The sequence below is a fragment of the Gymnogyps californianus genome, chromosome 12, assembly GCF_018139145.2.
Source record: "Gymnogyps californianus isolate 813 chromosome 12, ASM1813914v2, whole genome shotgun sequence".
NCBI lineage: Eukaryota > Metazoa > Chordata > Aves > Accipitriformes > Cathartidae > Gymnogyps > Gymnogyps californianus.
This window is the reverse complement of record NC_059482.1, coordinates 7,104,878-7,127,469: the sequence shown is the minus strand read 5'-3', so window position 1 is coordinate 7,127,469 and position 22,592 is coordinate 7,104,878. Positions and strand designations below refer to the sequence as shown.

General features: G+C 35.1%; 1 protein-coding gene across 8 annotated transcripts in view; it reads left to right on the top strand.

Moving 5' to 3' along the window:
* Positions 1-22,592, top strand: part of WWOX (WW domain containing oxidoreductase) — a 534,927-nt gene that overhangs the window by 100,062 nt on the left and 412,273 nt on the right. For all 8 annotated transcript variants that reach the window (XM_050904127.1, XM_050904133.1, XM_050904131.1 and 5 more), the window contains exon 6: positions 16,236-16,324. In XM_050904127.1, the coding sequence (XP_050760084.1) occupies positions 16,236-16,324 (89 nt within the window). The remainder of the gene's footprint in view (positions 1-16,235; positions 16,325-22,592) is intronic.

Here is a 22,592-nt window from a genome sequence, read left to right as displayed (position 1 = left end):
TGATACATTTAAATTAATTTTGCACGGGCAAGACACCTAAAAGGCTTTGTGGAAGAGTCTTAATACAAGGTGCTCAAAGAGGCGTGCTTGGCCGAATGGACTGAGTATGGCACCTAACATTCCTGGGTTCTCTGGCCTGTCTGTTCTTCTGCCAAGTTTAAAGGTGTTTGCCCAGTTTTTAGTTCTATATCATTACTCTTTTCAAATATGGTGAGGTACGCTGTCCAGAGGACAGGCGGAGACAGCGTGTAATTAGTGTGTTTCACTAGGCTGCACGGAAGACTCAGCCAGGTGTGGAGGAGATTGGATGGTATTTATGAATGAATGTCATTATTTTGACAGGATGATGAATTAACGTTTCTAGCTTTGGAGCCTAAGTTGAAGTGGTTTCATGAGGTCTGGTCAGCACGGGGCCTGCAGCTTGTGGCACCTTCAAAACGACATCATGTAGCTTGGAAACAAACATCTGCAAACTGAAATGGAAAAATGATCTGCTCAAAGTGATTCAATTCAGGCCTTTGCTTTGACTGCCATCCTTCTGCTGCTCTTGATACAATATTTAAATCTTAAATATATTTACTTATTTAAAGCAAATAATTTAACTTCTTAACTGCAAAAGGCTATTTTTAAAGGAAAAATGAAATTTTCAGTGTGCTTTGGTTGCTGTCAATTTTAATGGGAACTGAGTACACTAATAAACCTTTCAAAAGTTTACAGGGGTCAGGTATGCCAAGGTGTTTACCTTTGAAAATGCAAATAGGTACTTGCTTAAGCTTGCTAAATTACTGGATTGAGCTCGGGAAGTTAGGAGCCAGATCTGTAACGATACCATGTACTTTTACAGTGCTGACAGTTACTTGGTGGAACTTTATTTTTAGGTGTATAGTCATCCTATTCTTCAGGAACAAACAAAGTAAGTTAAAACTTAACACCTTTAGAAAATTACTGCACGGCTCTTTACAGCTCAAGTTTTTCTCTTGTCTGTTTATATTGATGTGGGTTTTTGGTTTTGTTGGGGTTTTTTTTTTTTTTTTTTTGGAGAGGTCCAGCACCATAGCATGAGGTATTTGAAAAACTAAATTGAAACCAAATGCTTACAAGTGCTAAAAGGCATCTAAATGGTTGCCTTACATATGCTCATTGCCTCATCTACTTCATTGATAGCATTTTTCATTGCTGGATAATTTCACTTATTAAGTAATCCATGGATATAGTTGATTATAGTGATGCTGTTTTTTTTTTTAAAGAAAATTCAGTACTTTTGGAGCCTTTTCATTTTCCTTTAACTTGTCTCTGTCCTCCTAAAATTCCCTACTTAATCAAAGTCTTATAAATATAAACCTTCTCTGCCTTACCATCTTGGCATGTCCTTTCACACCGGCATGAAAGAATTAGTCATGCCTCGAAGTGCTCTGTTGTACCTTGTGCAATTCAGTGTTCTTTAACTGGTCAAGTTTACTGTCTAGATTGGAGATGACAGAATGAAGTAAAAGAAAAAAAGACTCAAAAATTGTGCTGAATGGTTTTGTGGGAGGGGAGAAAAGAGCTATTTTCACTTAACTTTGTCAGCCATGTAGTTAGAAATTGGCAGTGGTCGTGGGCTTTTCAAGCTACACGTACATGAGAAAAATAATCTAACAACTCCAAAGTTCACAGCCATTGTGTATCACGGTCAGTTCTGAAAACTTTTTATGAGGTACGTCATGGTTACGAAAATTTTACCTGAAAATAATGTAAGGACAATAGGATTCTGTAAACTACTTAGCATAGTCTGTGGAACACAGCATAGGAACCATGGGTTTCATATGAAAAACTGCATAGTCCTGACTGCTTTTAGCACTACATTGCATAAAACAATCTAGCTATTATGAAAGTATAAAACTAGCTTGCTTCATCGAAAATTAACTTTCTTTTTTAATTTCTAGAGAATGAATTTGCCTTTGCATTTTGACTGAGTCTTTGTAAATGACTTTTTGATAATTACATTATTTAAGATGCTACTAATATAAGCATCTTTGAAAACTGCTATAACTTTTTGGAAGTTAACATTTCTTCTAGAGCAAAAGGTGAAATTTGTTCTAGATTTCCCTGACGAGTTTGTTTATTTGTGTATGTCTTCAAAAGCTGCAAGGTGAATGAGTTTATACCATTAGAAGAGTAAAAACAAAAGCAGGCCTTCATTTCTAATTTTGTATTTTATTCTTCAGTCTGGTAGGAGAACACACACTGTTGCCATGGGGTGTTCATAGATCAGTAATTACATCTAAATGGAACTTGATATATTTTGGTAGGACTGGTTCAAGCTGCTTGTATATACTACTGCAGGTTATTGACTTAAATTTATAGCTATGCAAATTATGGTGGTTGTAAATTATCTCAAAACTTATTCTCTATTTTGACTGTACATGCTGTCACTGGCTATTTCCTTATCTGCAGTTACTGTGACCCGAAACAAGTACATTATAGGGTGAGACAGTTGCTGTTGGAGACCCAACATCTGACTTGCATTTATTTCAAGGCTTTTAGTCATGACTCTTTATGAAATAGATGTGATAAATTGTCTGCATTTGATACAAAAATTTGGCAGAAACTTTGCCAAATTTATTCTTTTCTCATTTATTAGCCCTGGGACAATTTCAAGTGACTGAATGACTTTAAGCAGCCACCATAAGTGAGAAATACATTCCTCAAAAGTTGATTATTTTCCCCCTTCCCCTTTGTCCTTTCCTGTATGTAATATTTCGCCATAGTTGAATCTGAAACCCAGAATATTTTCATCTATAAGCAAAACCCTTTTTTTTTATTATAGAGAAGATAATCCATTATATCATGGTCTTGCAAGTCAGAACATTATTATTATAGTCAGAACAGAATTTTATGCAGATGAAGAAGCGAGTTTCCTATCTGCTAATCCAGGAATCTCCAACTTCAACTAGTTTTATGGTATCAAGGCAAAAAATATATTTTGGTGATTTTTTGGGTTTCTGTTTTGACTTCTCCACTAGCATTCATGTTGTTAATTGTATGTCAGTGACCCACAGAGGTCTAACCAAGATCACTACAATATTGTATTGTGCACTCTACTAAATTCTAAGAGACAGCCTGAGCATCAAAGAATGTGAAATTTATGCTGGTAAAGAGGGAATATGGATCAGCAACATATAGATTTTAGCCAAAACCAGTCAGCAGTAAAGATCAGGGAAGGAGCCCTGTGATTTTGTTCAGGCCATGATCCACTTGATCATTCTACTCTCCGATGCATGAGAACCTCTCTAACTGCTGGAGAGATGAGGAAACAGGTCTTGCTACAAAAACCAACAGCAAAAAATTTCTTTTCTTTTTCTTCTAGATTATGAGATGTAAAACTTATGAAAATGATGTGTATGTATGGAAAGATGTTATTTATATTCCATAAGAGTAACAGTTATTCCAATATAATGGCAACCCCCCCTTTATTCCTCAGCATCATGCATTTTCTTCATTTTGTGATATATTAGATGGCTTTTTGGTGTAACTACACTTTCAGATCTTATTGAATAGAATTTATGTGTTGCCTTATAGAAAATTTGTTTCATAATTCATTAATTATTTACTATTACTTGACCTACAGTACATGAAAAAACCTATCCCATAACAGTAATTTCAATTCTCTCTAGTGTGAAATCAATCACATTCCACATCTTTTATATTATTTAAAATGTGAATGATGAAATTTTCTTGTGCGTTTCTCCCGAGTTACTGAGAACTTTCAAACATTAGTGTGTGGGAAATATGCAGGCTGTCCCCTGCAGACCTGGGTGAACTACTGGTTGTGTTGCAAACACTGCAAAACCATTTGGAATGAATGAGCTGTCCCTTTTTGTAAGTGGCACTGGTGGCTGGTGCTCAGAAAAGGCGGTCTGGTGCTGTTAAAGACCAGGAGTATTTTATAAAAATCTACTTCATTGAATTTTTTTTTGCGTTGTGTACAAGTAGTATTTAGATAAGGACCTAGCTTTTAATTAGTACTTCCTATCTCTACAACCTGATACCCCAATTGTTTCTGCTAATGATTTTACAGAACAAGTTTGACGCGTCCAGTTTCCAACGGTGGTGGGAACTCTTTGGCAATTGGATAACTGGAGAGTTCACTTCTGATATTTGAGCACCCTGTACTGTGTGACTGAGGTGATGCATATCATGTTTGTATTTACAGTTCAGAAACAATTGATGAATGTTGTGGGAAGTAGCCCACTGCATACAAGAAAGTGATGAAAGTTGTGTTAGTGATACTGAGCTACAGTTTCTGATTACTTTGACAGTATTTTTTGAAAACACAAGAGTAGATAAAAGAAAATGAGAAATCAGTAATGCACTTGGGATTTGGAGGATACTTTTTTCCTGAAAATCTGCAAGGGAAGTATTATCATAAAACAAACAGAGTTTTGAAATGATATTTTAAACAATAGAGAGAAGTTTGTGGAACAAATTGCATTTGTACCTCAGCCTGCACGAGCACAGAAAAGTAAGACTTTTATCCTTGCCAAAAAATCTTACCTCTTATTATTAATTCCTCCTCCTTTTGCCTGCCTTTTTTTTTTTTTTTTTCTCTACAGGACAGTTTATCAACAAAATATGCTTTTTCTCCATTAGTCTTTCTGTAGTTAAATGCCAAAAGTCTTATGTTCTAAAACATGTCCAGATTGCCATATTGCATCTTATGCAAACTCCTGACTACTTTAGAAACATATATAATCATATTAAGGAAAAGCCATTCCAGCTATTCACATATACACTTTTATGAAGATCAGATGTAATTGACAGTATTTAATTTTACTTAAATGACAAAAGCTTTTTAAATATAGGTTTTCCTGATGCCTGAGCATAGTTAGGAAAAAAATTCTGAGTATATGTAATATTATACAAGGAAATAAAGTTAATTTTCTTGAAATATACAGTACAATGTATAGATGGAGTTTGGGAAAAAATAATAAAATGAAAAGTATAATGCTATTTTCCTAAGCCACATTTGCTAAATGCAGACTTTTGCAAGGTCAGCAGTTATACTGGAGTTGAGGAGAAATGGCTTCAGTGGCTTTAACTTTACCAGTGCCCTTGATGAGGTGCAGAGTTGTCAGTATTCTCGTAAAATTCCTCAGTGATGGCTTCTTCTGTTCTCTTTATTTCCTTAAGTGAACATCTGTCTAATTGTTCACCTCCATTGCTTTAGTGCTTTCCTCATGCTTTCTCTGTTTCCAGACAATAAACTTTATTTTCTTCATAAGAATTCAGTCTACGCAAGGGTATTAGGCAGCTTGTTTGCACCTTTTAATTTCTGGAAGTTTTCCAGAAGGGCTTTTTGCTGTAGTTCCAATGGGTTCATCAGTGAATCATGTAACATAATGCAGCATTGTGTTTGGGTTTTTATCCGTTACCTTCTGTTTATAAACATCTGCTCGGAAATTTTCTTTTTGAATTTTTTTAATATGTTTTACATTTTTGCATGTGGCATATGGGTAAGATATACAGTAGCTGCTATTTTTTCAGATGTTCAGGTAGGTACAGCCAGTATTTACCATAGAATTTGGGAAAAGCCTAAGCTACTTGCTTAAAAAGCGAAATTTTAAGGTAGAATATGTTCCAGTTATTTAGCTATGTAACAATATCTGTTAATTTAAAAACAATTTAATAATTGAATGACTACATTAAAACATGGCATTAACACTTATGGTTGCAGAACTGCAGAAGGCATCTAAAAAGTCTTTCTGTCCAGTGGAGAGAGTATTACTCATGAACTTAGCATGCTGCTTCTCTTCATGTTCAGTTCTTTGTGTTCGGTTTTGCTTCTTTTATGAAGGGGAAAGGCGGCGGTGGTTGGTTTTTTCTTCCTTGCTTCCCCCTCCCTCTTATCTATAAAGCATTTATATCAATCTTGCACACCTATTCTTCAGGCAAATATTTAAAGTTAAAAGTAGGTTGTTACTATGCTTTTCTTGCTGCTTTACTTGATGTAATGGCAGCACTTCCTTGTTTGGTGTGTACAAATACTTGTAAGAATATAATTTTTAAGGCATATTCTCCATCCTTGTCACTATATTGTTCATTGGCAAGTTGTATTTAGGAAATAAGTATTCTAGTAAGTATAATGATTGGTGACCATCAACTCTCCCACTATATTGCTGCATGAGACAATTATTTTCTGGAGTACTTTTGTTATCTAGAGATCAAAATTTTATCAGAAAATTCATGTATATTTAGTAAATGAAAATTTCAGAGCTTTTCACGTTGACAGTGCTTAAAAATGAGACACTTGATTTTGGACTTCATTCACATTTACACTAAAGCCGTTTTAAACTTCCTTAATTATTAGAAGAATGGGACACGGCCTTATGACCCCTCCTGTCTGTGTCTGAATGCCATCAGCTTTATGTATCTGTAAAATACATGGTATAGACTTTGATCTCAGATTTTTAGACAACCCTGGAATTACATTATGTTTTTAAAGATGTGTTTGGTTTTATGTCTGTATTGCTGATTACAAGTAGAACAAAATGATTCCTGAGATGGGCTACATTTTCACAGAAATTTAATTCCAGCCTTTGTGTTTATTTTGTTCATATTTTCTTTGTCACACACTCTTTATTTCTTCAGAAAGAAAGTACAGAAAAACTTCCCCCTTTTGTGATCACAAATCAGGTGGCATAATGGCAGGTTTCCATATTCTAGTACTGTTCAAATACACCTGATATTTTCTTGTGCATGCAGAAAGACTTAATGTTTTCCTTCAAGTCTATATTGTGTATATTGAGTGTATATTAAGAACCTGATCTTGCCAGAAATCTTTACTAATGTGATTCAGTCCTTTTATTTCACTTTCTAAGATTACATACATAACAATGTGACCATTTTCAATGTATCTCTTAGCTAGGGAATGTGAACAGTTGTGGAAACAAAAGAATTTGTAAATGTGTTTATTTTTTTGAGGATACTATTCTGTAAGATATCTATATTATATTGTTTAAAGCTAGGAGATTGTAACCATGAACTGCCAATTAAAATGCCTTAAATAGCTAATTATTCAGTTCTTTCATTTCTTTCTTTGTCTCATATTTATTTCTACTTATGTTGAAGCATCCTGAAATTATTCATGATTCAAGAAGTGATGACTTTTACCATATTGATATTTGTATTTTCCTAGTATTAAGAGCGCGGGGGAAAGAACTGTACCTTAAAGCTATTGGCAAGCTTTGACGTACTCCAAAATAGCTGCAATGCATTTTTAAACCTGCAGACGTCACTATTCTGCCAATTAATTGTGCTACACTAAATGTTCATATAGCGCTATGACCACATTTAAAGTATATGTTGCTTCTATCTAGCAATTATAGCACTTTGTTTTTAATCTAAAACAATTTCATCAGATTTATTTTAATATTGTGACTTCATTTGCAACATTCCACTAAAGGAAATAGTATGCTTTCCTTTTAACTTGTATAAGCCATGTCCTAAGACTGTCTTTAATTATTAGTTATTGTTGTTTCAATACAGATTTATGAACTATTTATTTTGTGTCATATAACATACCATTTTTAAGCAACATTTTTCAATCTGAACATAGCTTCCAGGAGGGCAAGCTGCCCAGAACATCAGTGATCTCACAGTTATTACTTTGTGTCATATATAATCTTGTTTTTTCCTACAACAAATAAATCTTTGGGCCTCCCTGCAAAAAACATTTGTGGTTACAGTATAATAAAAATAAACCGTTTGTCGTGACTGCAGCTGACATTTATCAGCCTATTTGTGGGTGCTCTTTCTCTCTCTGTATAATACAGAACATAATTTGTCACTTTGTAAATACATTCCAGCCTAAATCCCTGCCAGCATCTGTTAGTGTTTGAAGGATTAATGCACTGCACAGTGCATGTCTGCACTTTCAGGCAACAACATAGCTTATGATTATGGATCATGAGAGAACAGGGAAAAAGGGTTCATTTTGTATTTACGTAAACATTGTTGCCCTTTTGACCATCATGCTTTTCTTGTCTTGTTTGTCATCTGTAGTAGGGATGCTAACTTTTCCTCTATGTATAAAAACTCTATGTGAAATCCTGCTTGTAAGTTTTATACATCAGTGTATGTATAGCTGTACATGTAAGATAACACATCTTTAATTTTATGGATAATTAACAACGATAATATTGTATTGCAGTAGGGATGTTACTGGTTTAGTCTGTTTAGAAATACTGTTTTTTCCTCCAGCCTCTACCATTTCCAACAAATCCATTACCCTATTTGCCTCCTATATTGCATGTTTCGCAGCAACCCAAAATTTGGGTTTATTTAATCTTAAAAACTTCAAATCGAGGAAGTTTTTAAAAGGAAACAAAGTCTGTAGCTTCTAAATTATGCCAATGCTGTTTGCCTTGTTGCTGTTTTTTAAAATATATTCTGCTATCACTTCAAATCTTGCAGAATGAAAAGAATTGAAAGCATTTGAAAAGGAGGCTCTCCACAGCTGAGATTCTGTTACATGTTCCCAGGCTCCCTTGATTATTCTGTAAACAAGAAGATATGTTTATTAGAATAGTAAACCATATACATGTAATATATTGCCAAGATTATTTGAGATTCCCCAAGATAAATTCAAATGAGCTTTACAGGAATGGGTGTTTGGAGACGGAAAGAAGTGATCTATATCCAGGGAAAGGAAAAAACCCAGCTAAAATTAGGCTCCCAGGTAAATACTCACAGTTCATGTACATTAAGAGCTAAACAAATTCCTGTTGCCAAAACCTATGGTAGATTTTTTTTTTTAAATGCATGTAATTTCTTGTTATTGAAGCAGATGTGTACTGCCTGCAATGGAACCATGTGCATCCAGGAAAAATCAGTGACATTTGGAGCCTACAAATTGAAGTATTCTGAAATTATAGTCTAGTATTTTTTGTGTGTGTGTTTTTGTTCTCTCTGGTTAAGTAATAAATAATTTTAAAAATGTCCTTAGGAGACTGACTTCTCTTACTCTTTTTAAGCATGATTTAGGATTGCTGTGGCATAGTTTACTTCTCTGAAGATATTAATTTCAGAAAGAAATGCAGATATTTTTCCTTTTTTTCTTTATAATTATCTGCAGAAGATATAAAAGGCCAAATTTGCAGAGATATTGATCTAAGAGTTAACTAATGTAAAGATTGTGAAATAACATTACTACTTATTGTAGTCGTATCTATTACAGAAGATTTATTAAAAAAAGATATGAAAATCTGAAAAATGAAGCAACCACAAAGAAATGAATAAGTGTATTTTGCATTTCTTTTTATGTGTATACATTTACTAACAGAAAGAGACACAGTTTTAAAATTATTGGGGAATTTAGAATGACTATTGCATGACCAAGAAAGCCCTTTCACGTCCGAGTTAAATATACAAACTATACCTAGAGACTTTAGTCACATTATGTATTTGTGACATAGATTTTAAATTATAGGTAAATTAAGTATTTGGAAGAGGGAAAAATATTGTTGTGAAGAGTGATTTGTTTAAATGTGAGGACCAAATGCCGGGTTGGTGTATGGCATCCTCAGAAACTGAACTCCTTCATATCAGGTCATCTTTATCACTCTTCCGCATCTCTCGTCTTTAGAATTTCAGTGGCTCATTTGTTGCCTTTGTATTTAATCACTCGCTAAAGGAGGATCCAGTCTTCTCTGTTGCTTTTGTAACCCAGTTGAGCTCAACAGTTAAATCTCCAGTTCAGGTGTTTGTTCTAGACTATCATGTGTGGGGAACTGCCATTGCAACTTTGAGACATTCATTTGCAGTACAATCCTACTACAGCTTGAGGGCTTCAGGTTTTTCTGAAGAGGCCTCTTACCACTCTAAGTTGTAGATGATGCCAAAAAGATAAACAGTGTTCTCTGCCAAACATCCATAAATGTTCTGGAGAAGGGATAGAGACAAGGATAATAATAATAATAATAATAATAATTCATTCTTCATCATAAAATGTAGGTCCAAGGATGATCAGTAATCCTAGCAATTTGCAGGCTCATACTGACCCATTAGGTCTTTGTATATGTGCTATTCACTTGACTTGGATGAAGGCAACCCCTGCAGGAATTCCATTTTTGTGAAGAACATGAAGATTTAGTTACTTAAGCAGGAAGAACCAAGCTTTACAAAATCAGGTTTTGGGAGGGCTCACACACAGCATGAAAACATGTTTGACAGGATTGAGCAAGGTGAATAGTGGAAAAATTTGCACCAGTAAATTACAACCAAAGTACAGGTAAAACAAATATTTTGGGAAATAGTGAAACCAAGTATTGCTAAATAAATTTTCTTTCTAATGAAACATAGAAAATCCTTTTCATCTCTGATTTTCATGAAGAATCACAATTAGTCCCAGCTATTTCCTTGTACATCACATAAATGGGTTAATAAAATAATTAATATTTAGGAAATTGGTTTGTGTCATATACCTTCGTCTCTTGCATAAAGTTAGTGAAAATTTGAAAGTACCATGTAGAAATTGCTGATATTGTGGGGTGGAGGGGAGAAAAACCAGAAAAAATGAGTGTAAAAATGTGCCACCACGATGTCTTCTAGTGAACTTTATTAAGGTATATCAAATGTAGCAGAAGAACTGTATTATTAAGGCACCTAGCATGTATGTTGGATTACTCTTAGAGCAGTATGATTCATCTGTCCCAATCAGTTCCATGAGAAGTAGCTGCATAGCATTCAAAGCACACAACAAGATGAAGCTGGCATTACATAAATACAGTTTTGCATGAAGTACCAAATGTTGACTACATTAGGGACAATAATACTTACAGTCCTAATCCTGAGTGAAAGCCTTTTTCCCTATTATGTACCTCCATAAATAGTGCATGGCACTGGCTATTGGCTGTCATAAGCTATGTGTCAAATTGTCAGATGCGCTTCTAAAACATCCTCTACTTTGTCCTCAACGTGGAAAAATGGGTTTATTTGGGCATTGCTTGTCATATGCTGAGTTTTGATTATTTGTTTACCTATTTTAAGATAATTCCACAGACTTTTCATCAGCTTTGATGTCAAATTCTTTTTTTCCTGAAGATTTTCTGTTTCTCACACTGCATATAAGAACTATTTGCATTCCAAGATGTTGTCATCAAGATTTTCCTTTATCAAATTAAACTGCTTTTTACGAATTTATTATCTTTTCAGTTCCTCAAAGTCAGATATTTTTGTTGTTGTGCTACGTATTCAGTTTTGAGTTAAGGACTTTTAAGTATCGAAGATATATACGCAATATTTTCTGAGAGTAAAATTATACAGTAAATTATCTAGTGTCCACTATGTTACATTTTAAGTAGGCCCTTACGAAATGACTTGTACTTACATAAGATACAGGGGCTACAGCATATTTATTAAGACTCTTCAACTCTGTATGAAACTGGAGCAGTCAGAAGTAATGGTGTCTGCTGAAAGATTCTTTATCATATGAATTTACTTTTAGTCATCTATTATTTATTTCAGCTATTTTATATGCCATTATAATAAATATTATGACAGAGAAAGCTTTTATGCTTCAACTTATTGTACTGCTCTTCACTTCCTTGCAATCCTTCAGGAAAATGTAGCTATGCTTTACCTATATTTAACGTAAATCATCACTTACATTTGAATGAAAAATTCACTATGAAAAAAGGCTCCTTCTTCAATACCAAGACACAAATGCAGAATCATGTTTACTGCCAAACTACTCTACCATGCAGTGTTCATTTTTAAACAGTTTTTAAGCTGTAAAGTGAATACATTGCATATAGTGAAATTGCTTGCTTTCTGGATGTTTTCACTTTCTTGTTAGTTTCTGGCTCAATAAGCATTCTTCTAGCATGAGTGCAAAATATAACCAATTGCACTTAAGCATTTTTAATATTTTTGCTCCAATAGGGAGCAGCTTACAAAACTAAACAAACTGTTTTCTGGTGTTACTTAGAGTAATGAAACTTACCTGGAAATATTGATAAAATGCTTTTAGAACTGGGCATAAAATCGGGAAATACAAGACAAAATTTTTTCTTTGCACTTTTCAAAATGTTATTGTGTTGTGTTTAAAAGAGGACTTGTTAGGAACCAGAGAATGATCTGCTTTCGGCTGTTTCTTCAAAGACAGGATGTTGGTGCCTAGACATTGTTAGCCTTGAACTGCTCTTTGGGCTTCATGAAATACAAACAGTCCCCATCCCAAAAGCACTGTTTCAGTCGTTTCTAGCTGACCTTGTTTTCACAAGGTTCAGTAGACAGCAGAAGCGTATCCTCCTCTTGTGTCTGCTCTCCTTTTGGCCAGTTTGCAAAGCTGGTCTGAGTCTAGTTGTGAAAGTGGTTTTGGACACAGTTGGGACGTTTCTCCCGGGGATCTGCAGTGAGGGCGCCAGCTCATTTTGCACAGGCTCTCAACAGCGCCACGTAGTAATGATCCTGTGAGTTAGAAGTGAGCTCTTTAAGTTATTCTACACTCATTCTGTTATTTAGTTTCCCCTTACATGATGTAATTGAAAATAAAGTAGTAGAGGGAGCATTAATATCTTTTGTCAATTTAATTTTAAAAATTCTGGAGTTTTCTGCCTTAGTGTGTTGATTTTACGATGTCAGTTTTAAGACTGTCTTCTGTATTTGGGAAAGTGACATGTCCCATTTAAGATTTCACAACATAAAATCAGGCATAATTCAGTACTGAAAATCTGTGACGTGAAATGGTGAGAGACATCAGCATAATACGATTATGACACATTAGATCAGGATTTGCAGCATACCATTAACAATCAGTTCTGACTGTGGATTACAATTACAGTTACGATGCCTTTTAGCAAAAATGTTTTTTTGTTTTGTTTTTTATTAAAAAAACATGTTTTCTTTTTCTATAAATACCACAATATGTGCTACCTAGGCTTATAGGGAAAGAGGGAAAACATTACAACAAAGGTAATACTGAGCTACTGTAAGAAAACAAACAAAAAACCTTCTACTTGTCATTGATTGGAGATATTCTTACATCATTAAGAACATACCTTGCAAGTATATTGCCTTGTTCATAGCTTTTTTTAAAGCAATTGTGACATAGAAGTAAGAGTGGGAATGAAAATGATTTGATACTGAAGGCTTAGCATTTCGCGTTCTCAAACTATAGTAGGAATTGATGGTCTGCAGAATACCTCTGTGGAGTGAGAGGTGCTTGAATCTCAGTTGACAAGGGAGAATCTGAAACAGAAAAGTTGGGGAACTTGCCTGAGCTCATGGTATGTAAACTGATTCCTTCCCCAGTTACTGTTTGGAGAAAATACTCACACTTGGCTTTTTGCATGCCTTCAGAAGCTGAGGTGGCAAGTTCTGATCTGAGTGCTTTGGATGTCACATGCTCCAGTTTCTCCGATGAGGAAAACAGAGCAAATGGGTGTCTCTGTGCTCAGTATGTACCTTGTGCATATATGAAGGAAATACAGACTGTTACCATCAGGTTTTTAAAAAGCAAAAGCAGGGAGAAAGTTGAAAAAAAAAAAATTTGCCATTTGCCTTTGCTGACCTATTAAACGAAAAAAAAAATACTAAACCCATTCTTTTTTTCCTTCTCCATTTTTCCTTTTTCAGGTAATTTTAGATATAGTTTCCTGAATTTCTTAACAAATTTTTCCTTTGTCTTTCTGTAACAATATGTGTATCAAAGCTAAAAGAAAAAAAGGTGAAATAGTGTTAAATTGTTTGAAATAAATTATCTTACTGGCTGAAGACAATAGAGTATGAATAGAAAGGTGGTCTCATTTCATTGATGAAACTGGAACAGAAGAAACACAATTATAATTTGCATTTGCTATCTAACAGTCAACCATTTATCACTTTCAATAATTTATTTATGATTTTTAAATTTCTAATTTCTATATTTTCAGTGTATTAATTCACAAATCCAGGCCAATCTTAGTCTGTTTAATTTCTATTTCTGAAAGTATTTTGGAGGCGCCATACTTTTTTTATCTCTTGGACTTGAAATACACAGACATTTGTCTTCTGTTCTTGGAATCAGTAGCAGAAGCCTAACACGTAACACCAAGAGGAAAAGCATTACCTGAGTAATATCGTGTGGACTTGAATCTGTGTCCCCAAGAGCACAGTAGCTAACAGCTTGTGGTATAGTCTGTTGAACTACTTGATTATTATTTTTTTGGACCCTCTTTATGTCCCTGTATTTGTAGCATTCTTATCCTTTTACCCTTGGGAGAGACAGGAGAATGTTTCAACTGAGGAAAGCAGAAGCGAAAGAAACCCAACTATGCACACTACTTCCCTATTAAGTAAACAGCTTTGAACTGCAAAGTTGAAGAGAAGTTGTTATGGGGCTCTATTGCATAATGCAAGGCAGCAAGTCTTTCTCAAGTCTCTGACCATCAAACAGAAGAAAATATTTACCCAGTGGGGCAAAATGAATTCCAGAATGATGTGCATCTTGTGAGGGTAAAAAACTCTTGGTAACAAAGTTTGATTTAGCATTTTCAGACTCCATCAAATGATACTTCCTATGGGAACTAAACCTGTCGAAATTTTAGTTGTATTTATTTTGCTGTCCTGATAAGTCTGGCTGGAGTGGGACAAAAGGAATTTGAGTGACATTCTGTTTAAACCCAACCTGTAAGGTAATTGTAGCAGGCAGAATGGGTGCTAGCAAAATAGAAAACAGATGTAGGGAGAAAAGTACCAGATGTAATGAAACACGGAGATCAGATGAATTGCTTGAACTTGGGAGACAATGGGAGCACTCTTCTTGGCTTCCTTCTGTGCTGACGTGCGTGCTGCTTCCTTGTTGTTCCTCCAGAAATGCTCATTGTATAACCTTGTAATCACAGTAGATCCCCTGTTGCACCATGGTGCTAACAAAGCTGCTATCGCCTCTCCACTCAAATGCTGCCTTTGGTTGCATAGTGCCACTGTATCCGCTCCATCTTTTTCTTACTTTCTTTTAGCAGTGCTAATGTCCAGTCTGAACCATGACCGTTATACGTAGGTGTAGGTAGCATGTTGGAATTACAGGAAGTGTCCCTTTAATTTCTTTTTTGCTGAATAAGCTAAGCAGAGTGGACTGAAAGTTGACACGTTTAGGTTTGGGGAGAGTACAGGGCTTTTGCCAGCCTTCTTTTATGTACCAGGGAGTTTATGTGGTGTTGGGCAGCAGTGAGTCTAAAAGTGAGGGTGAGCACAAATACACATGTTCGTAATTCCTTAGGAGATCTACATGACTTGTATGTCATGACAGTTGGTATTTTGCAGAGGATCATAGATGTCTTAAAGTATAGCGTTTGTGAAAGAACTAAAGACAACTGTTGGATGTTGTGGTGCAGACACAGAGCTGCAGTCAAATGAAAGCTAGTTCAGAACTGTGGCTTGAAAGAACCACAGTCCACTTGATTCTGTGATGACTTTCACTTTAGTGGTTGCAATGAAAATAGACTTTTGGTTCATTTTCTTCTGAGGTTTGGAGTGTAAGCATTTCAAAAGATCCGAGAACAGGGATCTTAAAGCTGAAAATTTTGAGAAGAGTTGTTTTGGTGGTGCCTAAGGTTAGCACCTTCAGGTTAACCTGTCATTTTGTGGGATTGCATGTCCTCTTCTAGGTAAAACGTTGGTTTTAAGTACATACGCAATTTCTTTAGAAGATATTCTGCACTGGTAAACTCTTATTGTATGAAAAACTGTGTAGGCTGATCAGTTGTTTTCTATACTTGTTTTATACTGTCTTTTATATTACCTGCTATGAACAATAGATTGTTTTGGATTAATATGTGCAAGTTTGAATTTAGCTGGGTTTTATAGAGTATTTACTGAGTATTTTTCTGTTGGTATGGTATGTAAAAAATACCATGCCTTAAGAATAATGCTTACTCTACTTTTTATTTCATGAGTTACATAAGTTTCACCAGCAAAATGGAAGGAAAAAAAAGATACTATATTAACCTTAACACTACCTTGTGTCAATTCATTGTAACATATAAAGCTGTGTGTTACATAGTGTATGTTTTTAGCAGAACCACAAAATTGCAATGCTACTTTTGGCACTAAACGTTGTGCTCGTCCATTCTTTGGAATGATTTGTATTCACTTTGGGGTTATAATGTTAAACAAGGGAATCGGACAAGTTTTGTAACACATTTACTCTAACGTGATACTGTGAACTAAACTTGTTGTTATTTATCTTTTTTTTATATTTTCTCTTGTTCCAGCATAAAGCCAAGGTAGAAGCAATGACCTTAGACCTTGCTTCTCTTCAGAGCGTGCAGCACTTTGCTGAAGCATTCAAATCCAAGAATGTGTAAGTACTCAGAAAATTACATGTAATAATTTCTTGTTATTTTAATGTCTTTATCAGCTGAGCACAGTTGGCAGAATTCACCATAGTTGGACTGATCAGCAACTACAGTTGATGAATAATCTTATCACGGGAATTTTTTGTAACGTAAATCAAAGATTATTTGTTTTCATCTTAAAAAAAAAAAAAATTACAGATCTCTTATTATTCCATGTGTAGCCCCAGCTTTAAAGGGGGCATTGATACCCCTGTGGCTATTGAAAAAGGCCAAAGCTGAACTGCATAAAAAACAGCTCAGGCAACTTTTACCAGTTTTGCAGTGGTTTGGAAGAGGTCAGGGATGAACAATTAGTGCACTCCTTGTCTTACTTTCATTCTAACCTTCTCTCTCTCTCTTTTTATTTTTAAAGCATTAAAAACCCCCAGCCCTATGAGCCAGACAGCTCCATTTTCCAGACCTGTATCTGGAATAATCCATAATTTAAAAAAAAAAAAAAAAAGAAAAAGGAGGAGAGGGGGTGATAATGACATCACTTAACAATAGACAAATTTATATGGAGATAATCAGGTTAGCTTCCAAATGGTTTGTTTAATTTCACTTGAACAGAATAATGAATCTCTAAATTGAAGAAATGATTTGAAATCTTTACGTTTCAACTCTTGACAATAAATTCCACGCTCTGTGCTTTTATCCACAGTTTGACCCATTGATTGTTGTGAGTATTCAAACTTAGCTTTTTTCTGCAAATATTTCTGTAACACATATACATCTTACTGTACTTCTCAAGAGAATATGGCCTCTTAGACAGCTTTGAAAATATATTGTCGTAGGGAAAATATATAACAAAGAATGTCTTTTCACTTTTGAAATACTGCCAAAGCTAAATCTCACATGGATAGACAGATGACATTTTAGTACTTATAGGTCTTTTAGATTCAAAGAATTGTCAAAACTGACTTCTAACACAAGTTCCTTTACTGCCAAAATCCTTGGTAACAATATTTTCTTATCATATATCATCTTCATGTATTAAAACTTTCTTGAAATAGAAAGACAAATCCTTGCAGTATTGCTGCTTTAATACTAACTCAGTTTCATAATATAAGAACAGTAAGTGTTTTAATTTAGCTTCTTCGTGCTTTTAATATGCTACATTTCTTTAAAAGCTATATGGTACAGTGAAAAGTTAAAACCACCCTTCTTCTAAATGCAGTTCTTAACTTGATTTGTGTGTTGCAGATCATATCATGGTCATCCTAGCTAGTCCATTTGGTATGCATGTTTATAAGTCCTTAGAAGTGAACATGCTTAAATCAATTTTTGCCAGAGAACTTAGAAAATGAGAAGATACAGAATCAGTAAAACCTGTTTTACTTTTGTTGGCATACATTGTTTTACCAGCGTAGGTCTGTTAAGCTACATTGTCAGTGATGGACAGGTTTTACTAATGTTTCACTCTCATTTTATTTGGAAACATTTTAGTAATAGACAGCATTTACAGCCTCTGCCTTGCCTCCAGATATTTCTGTCTCTAATCTGTGCTCAGATGTGTGTGTGTCTGGCAGGACTACTCCAAGCATTATAGAAAAGTCTAAGGTCTCTATCTGTTGTGAGACTTGTGAGGTTTTGACCAAAATGAATTTCCAGTTATATTTTGTTTAAAGTCTGAGGCTGGATGGAAACCAGACCCCACACACTGCCTGTAGCAGTAGATCTTTTGTCTTTTATCTGATACAGATACAGAAGAGTTACCTTACAGTCATCTGCACTGGCAGGAGAATGGACTGGAAGACCTACTAGCTCTTTCTGGCTCTGATTTTTTGTGATTTAACTATGTCTGGATATGGTCAGAAAAGCAATTGTATGGCAGTAGCATCTTATTACTACAATGCTAGCCCTATGTGTTTTGCAGCCCTAATGTAGACTAACTACTTTTGTCTCTTCGTTTATTTGTTTTGCTGTAGTGTCCAGAGGCTTTTGTCAGATCAGTGATTCCTTTGCATTAGTAGCTTTATAAGCAGTTGAAAGAAATCTTACAGGCTTCAGTGGCAGACTGAGTCTTGTTCTTTATGCTTTGGCAAGTCTGTTAGCTGGTAGCCTAACTTCCTTAAGGGGCTTTGGTATTTCTGATTTCATGCACCTGTAGGAGAAGGCATGCTGTGATACACTCTCCCCAGTTCCCATGGTGTAGCTATAAGTCTTGTTAATGAGCATACGAAATACATTATGAGTATAGAGTTTTCTTTCTTACAAGATCTCTTACAAATTCCTTAACAATAAAGTAGTAGGAAAAGCAAATAAAGTGTTTGGTTTTTTTCCTAAACAAAACTATCATTTGAGTTCTAAGTTGTATAGATCTTGGTTTCTAGGAAAAAAATACAATAATTTTGAAGTCCGAAGGAGAAATTTTATATGACCGCACACATTTTAATAAAGATCTGCATTTTTATTTCTCACAACGTGTTATGTGAAGATGCCTTTAGTATTCAGTGGTGAACATCTTAAACTTCTGGGTGTAGATAGTTTTATTGTCTGTTTAATTTCTCCAGTCCACTATTGCTTCCTGGGACACTTTGGTATTCTACAGAATATGTTGGTCTTGTGACACCTGGCCTAATAACTGAAAATTTATAAAACAGAGAATAGATTTGCTTGTCTTTTGAAATTCTGCTTTTCTGGGACACTTCGTGGCTCTAGGTACTATTTTTTGTCAGCAGGTATAAGAGTGTACTCATAGTCACATCACAACCTGGAAGCCTATTCTTCCCTGGTTGATAGCTACTGGAAATGAGTCTTCAAGGACTGTGTTTCACAGATCTCTTCCTGGATGAGAAAACTAAAATGGAACTACTCTAGAAAAAGGATCCCTAAATTTCATTGAGTTAAAACATCAAAACCTATTGCAGCTGGGGAAGGTGGTGGTGGTGGTGGGATTGCAGGGAGCAGAGGGAAAATTGCTGAGATTGTAAATCTCCTGCCTTTATCAAGTAACTTGTAGAGAAAAAAAAATGCCTTCTTGAATATGCTTGAGAATCTGAGAGATTGTGGAAACTCTGTGAAGAATGAAGAAATGTCATCCTCTGCTCAGCAGGAATTTAACAGGGGCTGGTTGCATACAGAAAACAAATGATGCAACAGAGGGAGCATTGAGAAAAACATAAATAATAAACGGGAGGAAAGAGTTACTCTGAAAAGAAACATTTAATATAAATTGGAGTAGTACTTAAAAGCTAAGAAGGCTTCCTTGTTTGAAAGTAAAAATCAGATGATTCATCTTCAAGTTATCATGCTTCTGAGATTTGACAGGAATCTTTTATCCCTGTTTGGATTTGTTAGGTGTTGCGGACTTGTCCACAGATAAAATTTGGGCTCAGAGTATATAAACACTGGTAAATTATGCCATATTCCTATAAATATATTCTAGAAAATCCTTCATCCTCAGAGAAAAAAATAATTTTTTTGTTTGCGTTATCTATACTCTTGAGTTGATACAGCTGTTTCTCTTTCTAAGACTTTTTTTTATCCATGCAGTTTCAAATAAAGCATAGGGGGAGAAGGGTTTTGCAGATTATTTTAGATCCTGCAGTTCCGTGATCACAGCAGAATATAAACAGTGCTCTCCAGTTTTTCTTGCTCTCACAGTTACAAAGATTCTGTGGGCACAGTAAACTACACACAATAAATTAGTTGGATCTCCCAAAGTCGTCTTTGGGAGAAGACAGAATAAACCTGAACACAATGTACCTAATACTTAAAATGGAAGTCTAACTTGGTAAAAGATAGGGCTGAAGGATTTACAGAACAAATTCTTTAGAGAAAGCCAGTTCATTATGTTACAGTAATGGCGACTAATTTTAGGCTCTCTTGTAGTTTGAAACGCAATGCTGTTATTTCTGTGTTTTGGTTTTTTTTTTTTTTTTTTTTTTAAACTGTGATTTCTGGGTATCTTTTTGTATTCCTGGCTTGGTGTCTGGAGATACGTTCCCCACTGGGTATTTCCACCAAGAGTGAATGACCTCCACCTTCCTTCCATGTGGACAGTGCTAGGGTTAGGATGAGAGTAGGAAAAGAGGTCTCAGTGCACCTAAATGGCTAGATTTGTTCAAGTTACTTCTTTTATCTGTATCTAGTCTTTGCCCTCTGCTAGTTTCCAGCCCAGGCAGTTGATGGACTGTCTCTGTTACAGAAAATCAAATAAATGATCTGTTTATAATAATGTTCTGGGCTAAGATGGATTTGGCATTAGCTGATTATTGTGCAGTTGGAAGAGGCAGACCAACCAATCTTTCATATTAGACTTCTGGAACTAAAAAACACTGAATTGAATCTCCTCTTCATTGAGTGGGCACAATGTGAGGAATTATGGTTGGTATTAATCCACTTCATAGACAAAATGACTGCCCTCCTGTGATTGTATGGAACGTAGCATTTAAATTTAGTCAGCGTCATTGTTTGATAGTTCGGGGTCTGTAGGATTTGGTATTTGTGTAGGAGTGTGGATTTGTGGATGTGATACTTTGGTATCTATTTCCCAGTTTAATCATCACATATTTGACTAAAACCTGCATAGTTTAATTGGGGGACAGCACTAATGTTTCAGTTCTAAAATTTCCAAAATAGCTACCTGTTGTCAATATTTGCAGTCATGGTATCATGGCATTTGCCTGATCCTCAGCATAAGAACACTTCCATGATCAAAACAGTTAGCAGACAGAAGTGAGCAGTAAAGTTACAGATGAAATTTTATGTGCATCTTTAGTTTTGAGTGGTGCATAGTGCCACTTGGTTTGAATTAAAGTTATCTCCAGCCAAACAGTAAGACATCAATTTAAAGTTCTCAAATGTTCAAGGAAAAAAAATGAAATTATCCTGAAAAATCTTGAATTACTTCAAAGATATAAAATAGTGTTTGCCAACAGCGACTACTTAGAATTTTCTGAATTGGTAGCAGCAATTCACAATTATGCAGGACTTCTGTATGTAGATTTTCACTGCAGTTACTTTCCTATACTTTAAGATAGGAATTTTTTTGTGGTAAGAATTGGCATATGCTAACAGTTTATTCACTTATGCTGTGTGTAGAAATATGGAAAAGACAGTAGTTATGAATTATGATTCTCCATTTGGAACTTTAGTCTCTTCTTATTTCCCTAACCAGACCCAAAATGGAGAGGGCCAGATTTTCAGCTGGCCTCCTTAACTGAGGCCTCAAACTCTATGAGTACATTCATTTTTCACACTGCAAGCAGAAGTGATCTGAAACCTTGCGGGTGCAATTAAGATTTCAGAGCTTGCTGAAAATTCACTCCAGAATACTGTTTTTCTGCATTTTCATGTATTATAACTGACATATTGGAGGTGTGTTAAGTTGTTTTTTAATTCCAATTTAACCACAATTAAATCATAGACGTTGTATGATAAATTCTATTTATACATATAAATACATATGTAAAAATGGGATCTGTTTAGCAAGTTGTTGCATACATAACTTAAAAGATCCAGAAAAAATGAATATATATTTAAACGAATTATTAGTGATGCCATTATGCCAATATGCTTACTGGTTCTGTAGTAGATGTATCTCTATCAGAGATGATCGTTGCCACTGTGTATTGTCTTTCAAAATTTGAACATATTTTCTAACACTGTACAAATCTGTTAACTCTTTGCCATTTATAGCAATACTTTTTGTGAATTAAAACTGGTAACAGTTGAGCTATTATATTTGTCTTTTCAACTTAGAATACAGTTGGCATTCTGACAGTGCCGCTGAGGCACAAACTTCTGGACAACATTGTACATTTTGAGATATCAAAAAATATCCACATTGAATTAAGTACTGAAACATGCATAGTTCAGAAGTTACTGTTGCAGACAGCACGTATCTTAAATTTAAATAAGATCAAAGGCTGACTGCATTTGAAACATACATAATAATATTAGAGTGAAACTTTTTTTTCCTCTTGTGGTGGTACTGTGCCTTATTAAAGCCTAGGGATTGGCTTTCTGCATAAATATTTTTTCTTTTTTTTTTTTTTTTCTTTTTCTTCTTTCTTCTGGTTTTAAGCTCTCGTACACAATTACCCCATTGTGGTAGAATGTGTCAAGTCATGTGGATCCAAAAACTGTTTCCAGTATTTTTTAAATTAAAAATCTCTCAAGCTTAACCCCTCCCCTCTTTTACTGGAGGCAGAGATCATGACGTTTTCACCAGATCACCTTTCATTTCATCTGCTGTATTGTGGAAATATCTCCTGCCTCGGAACATTT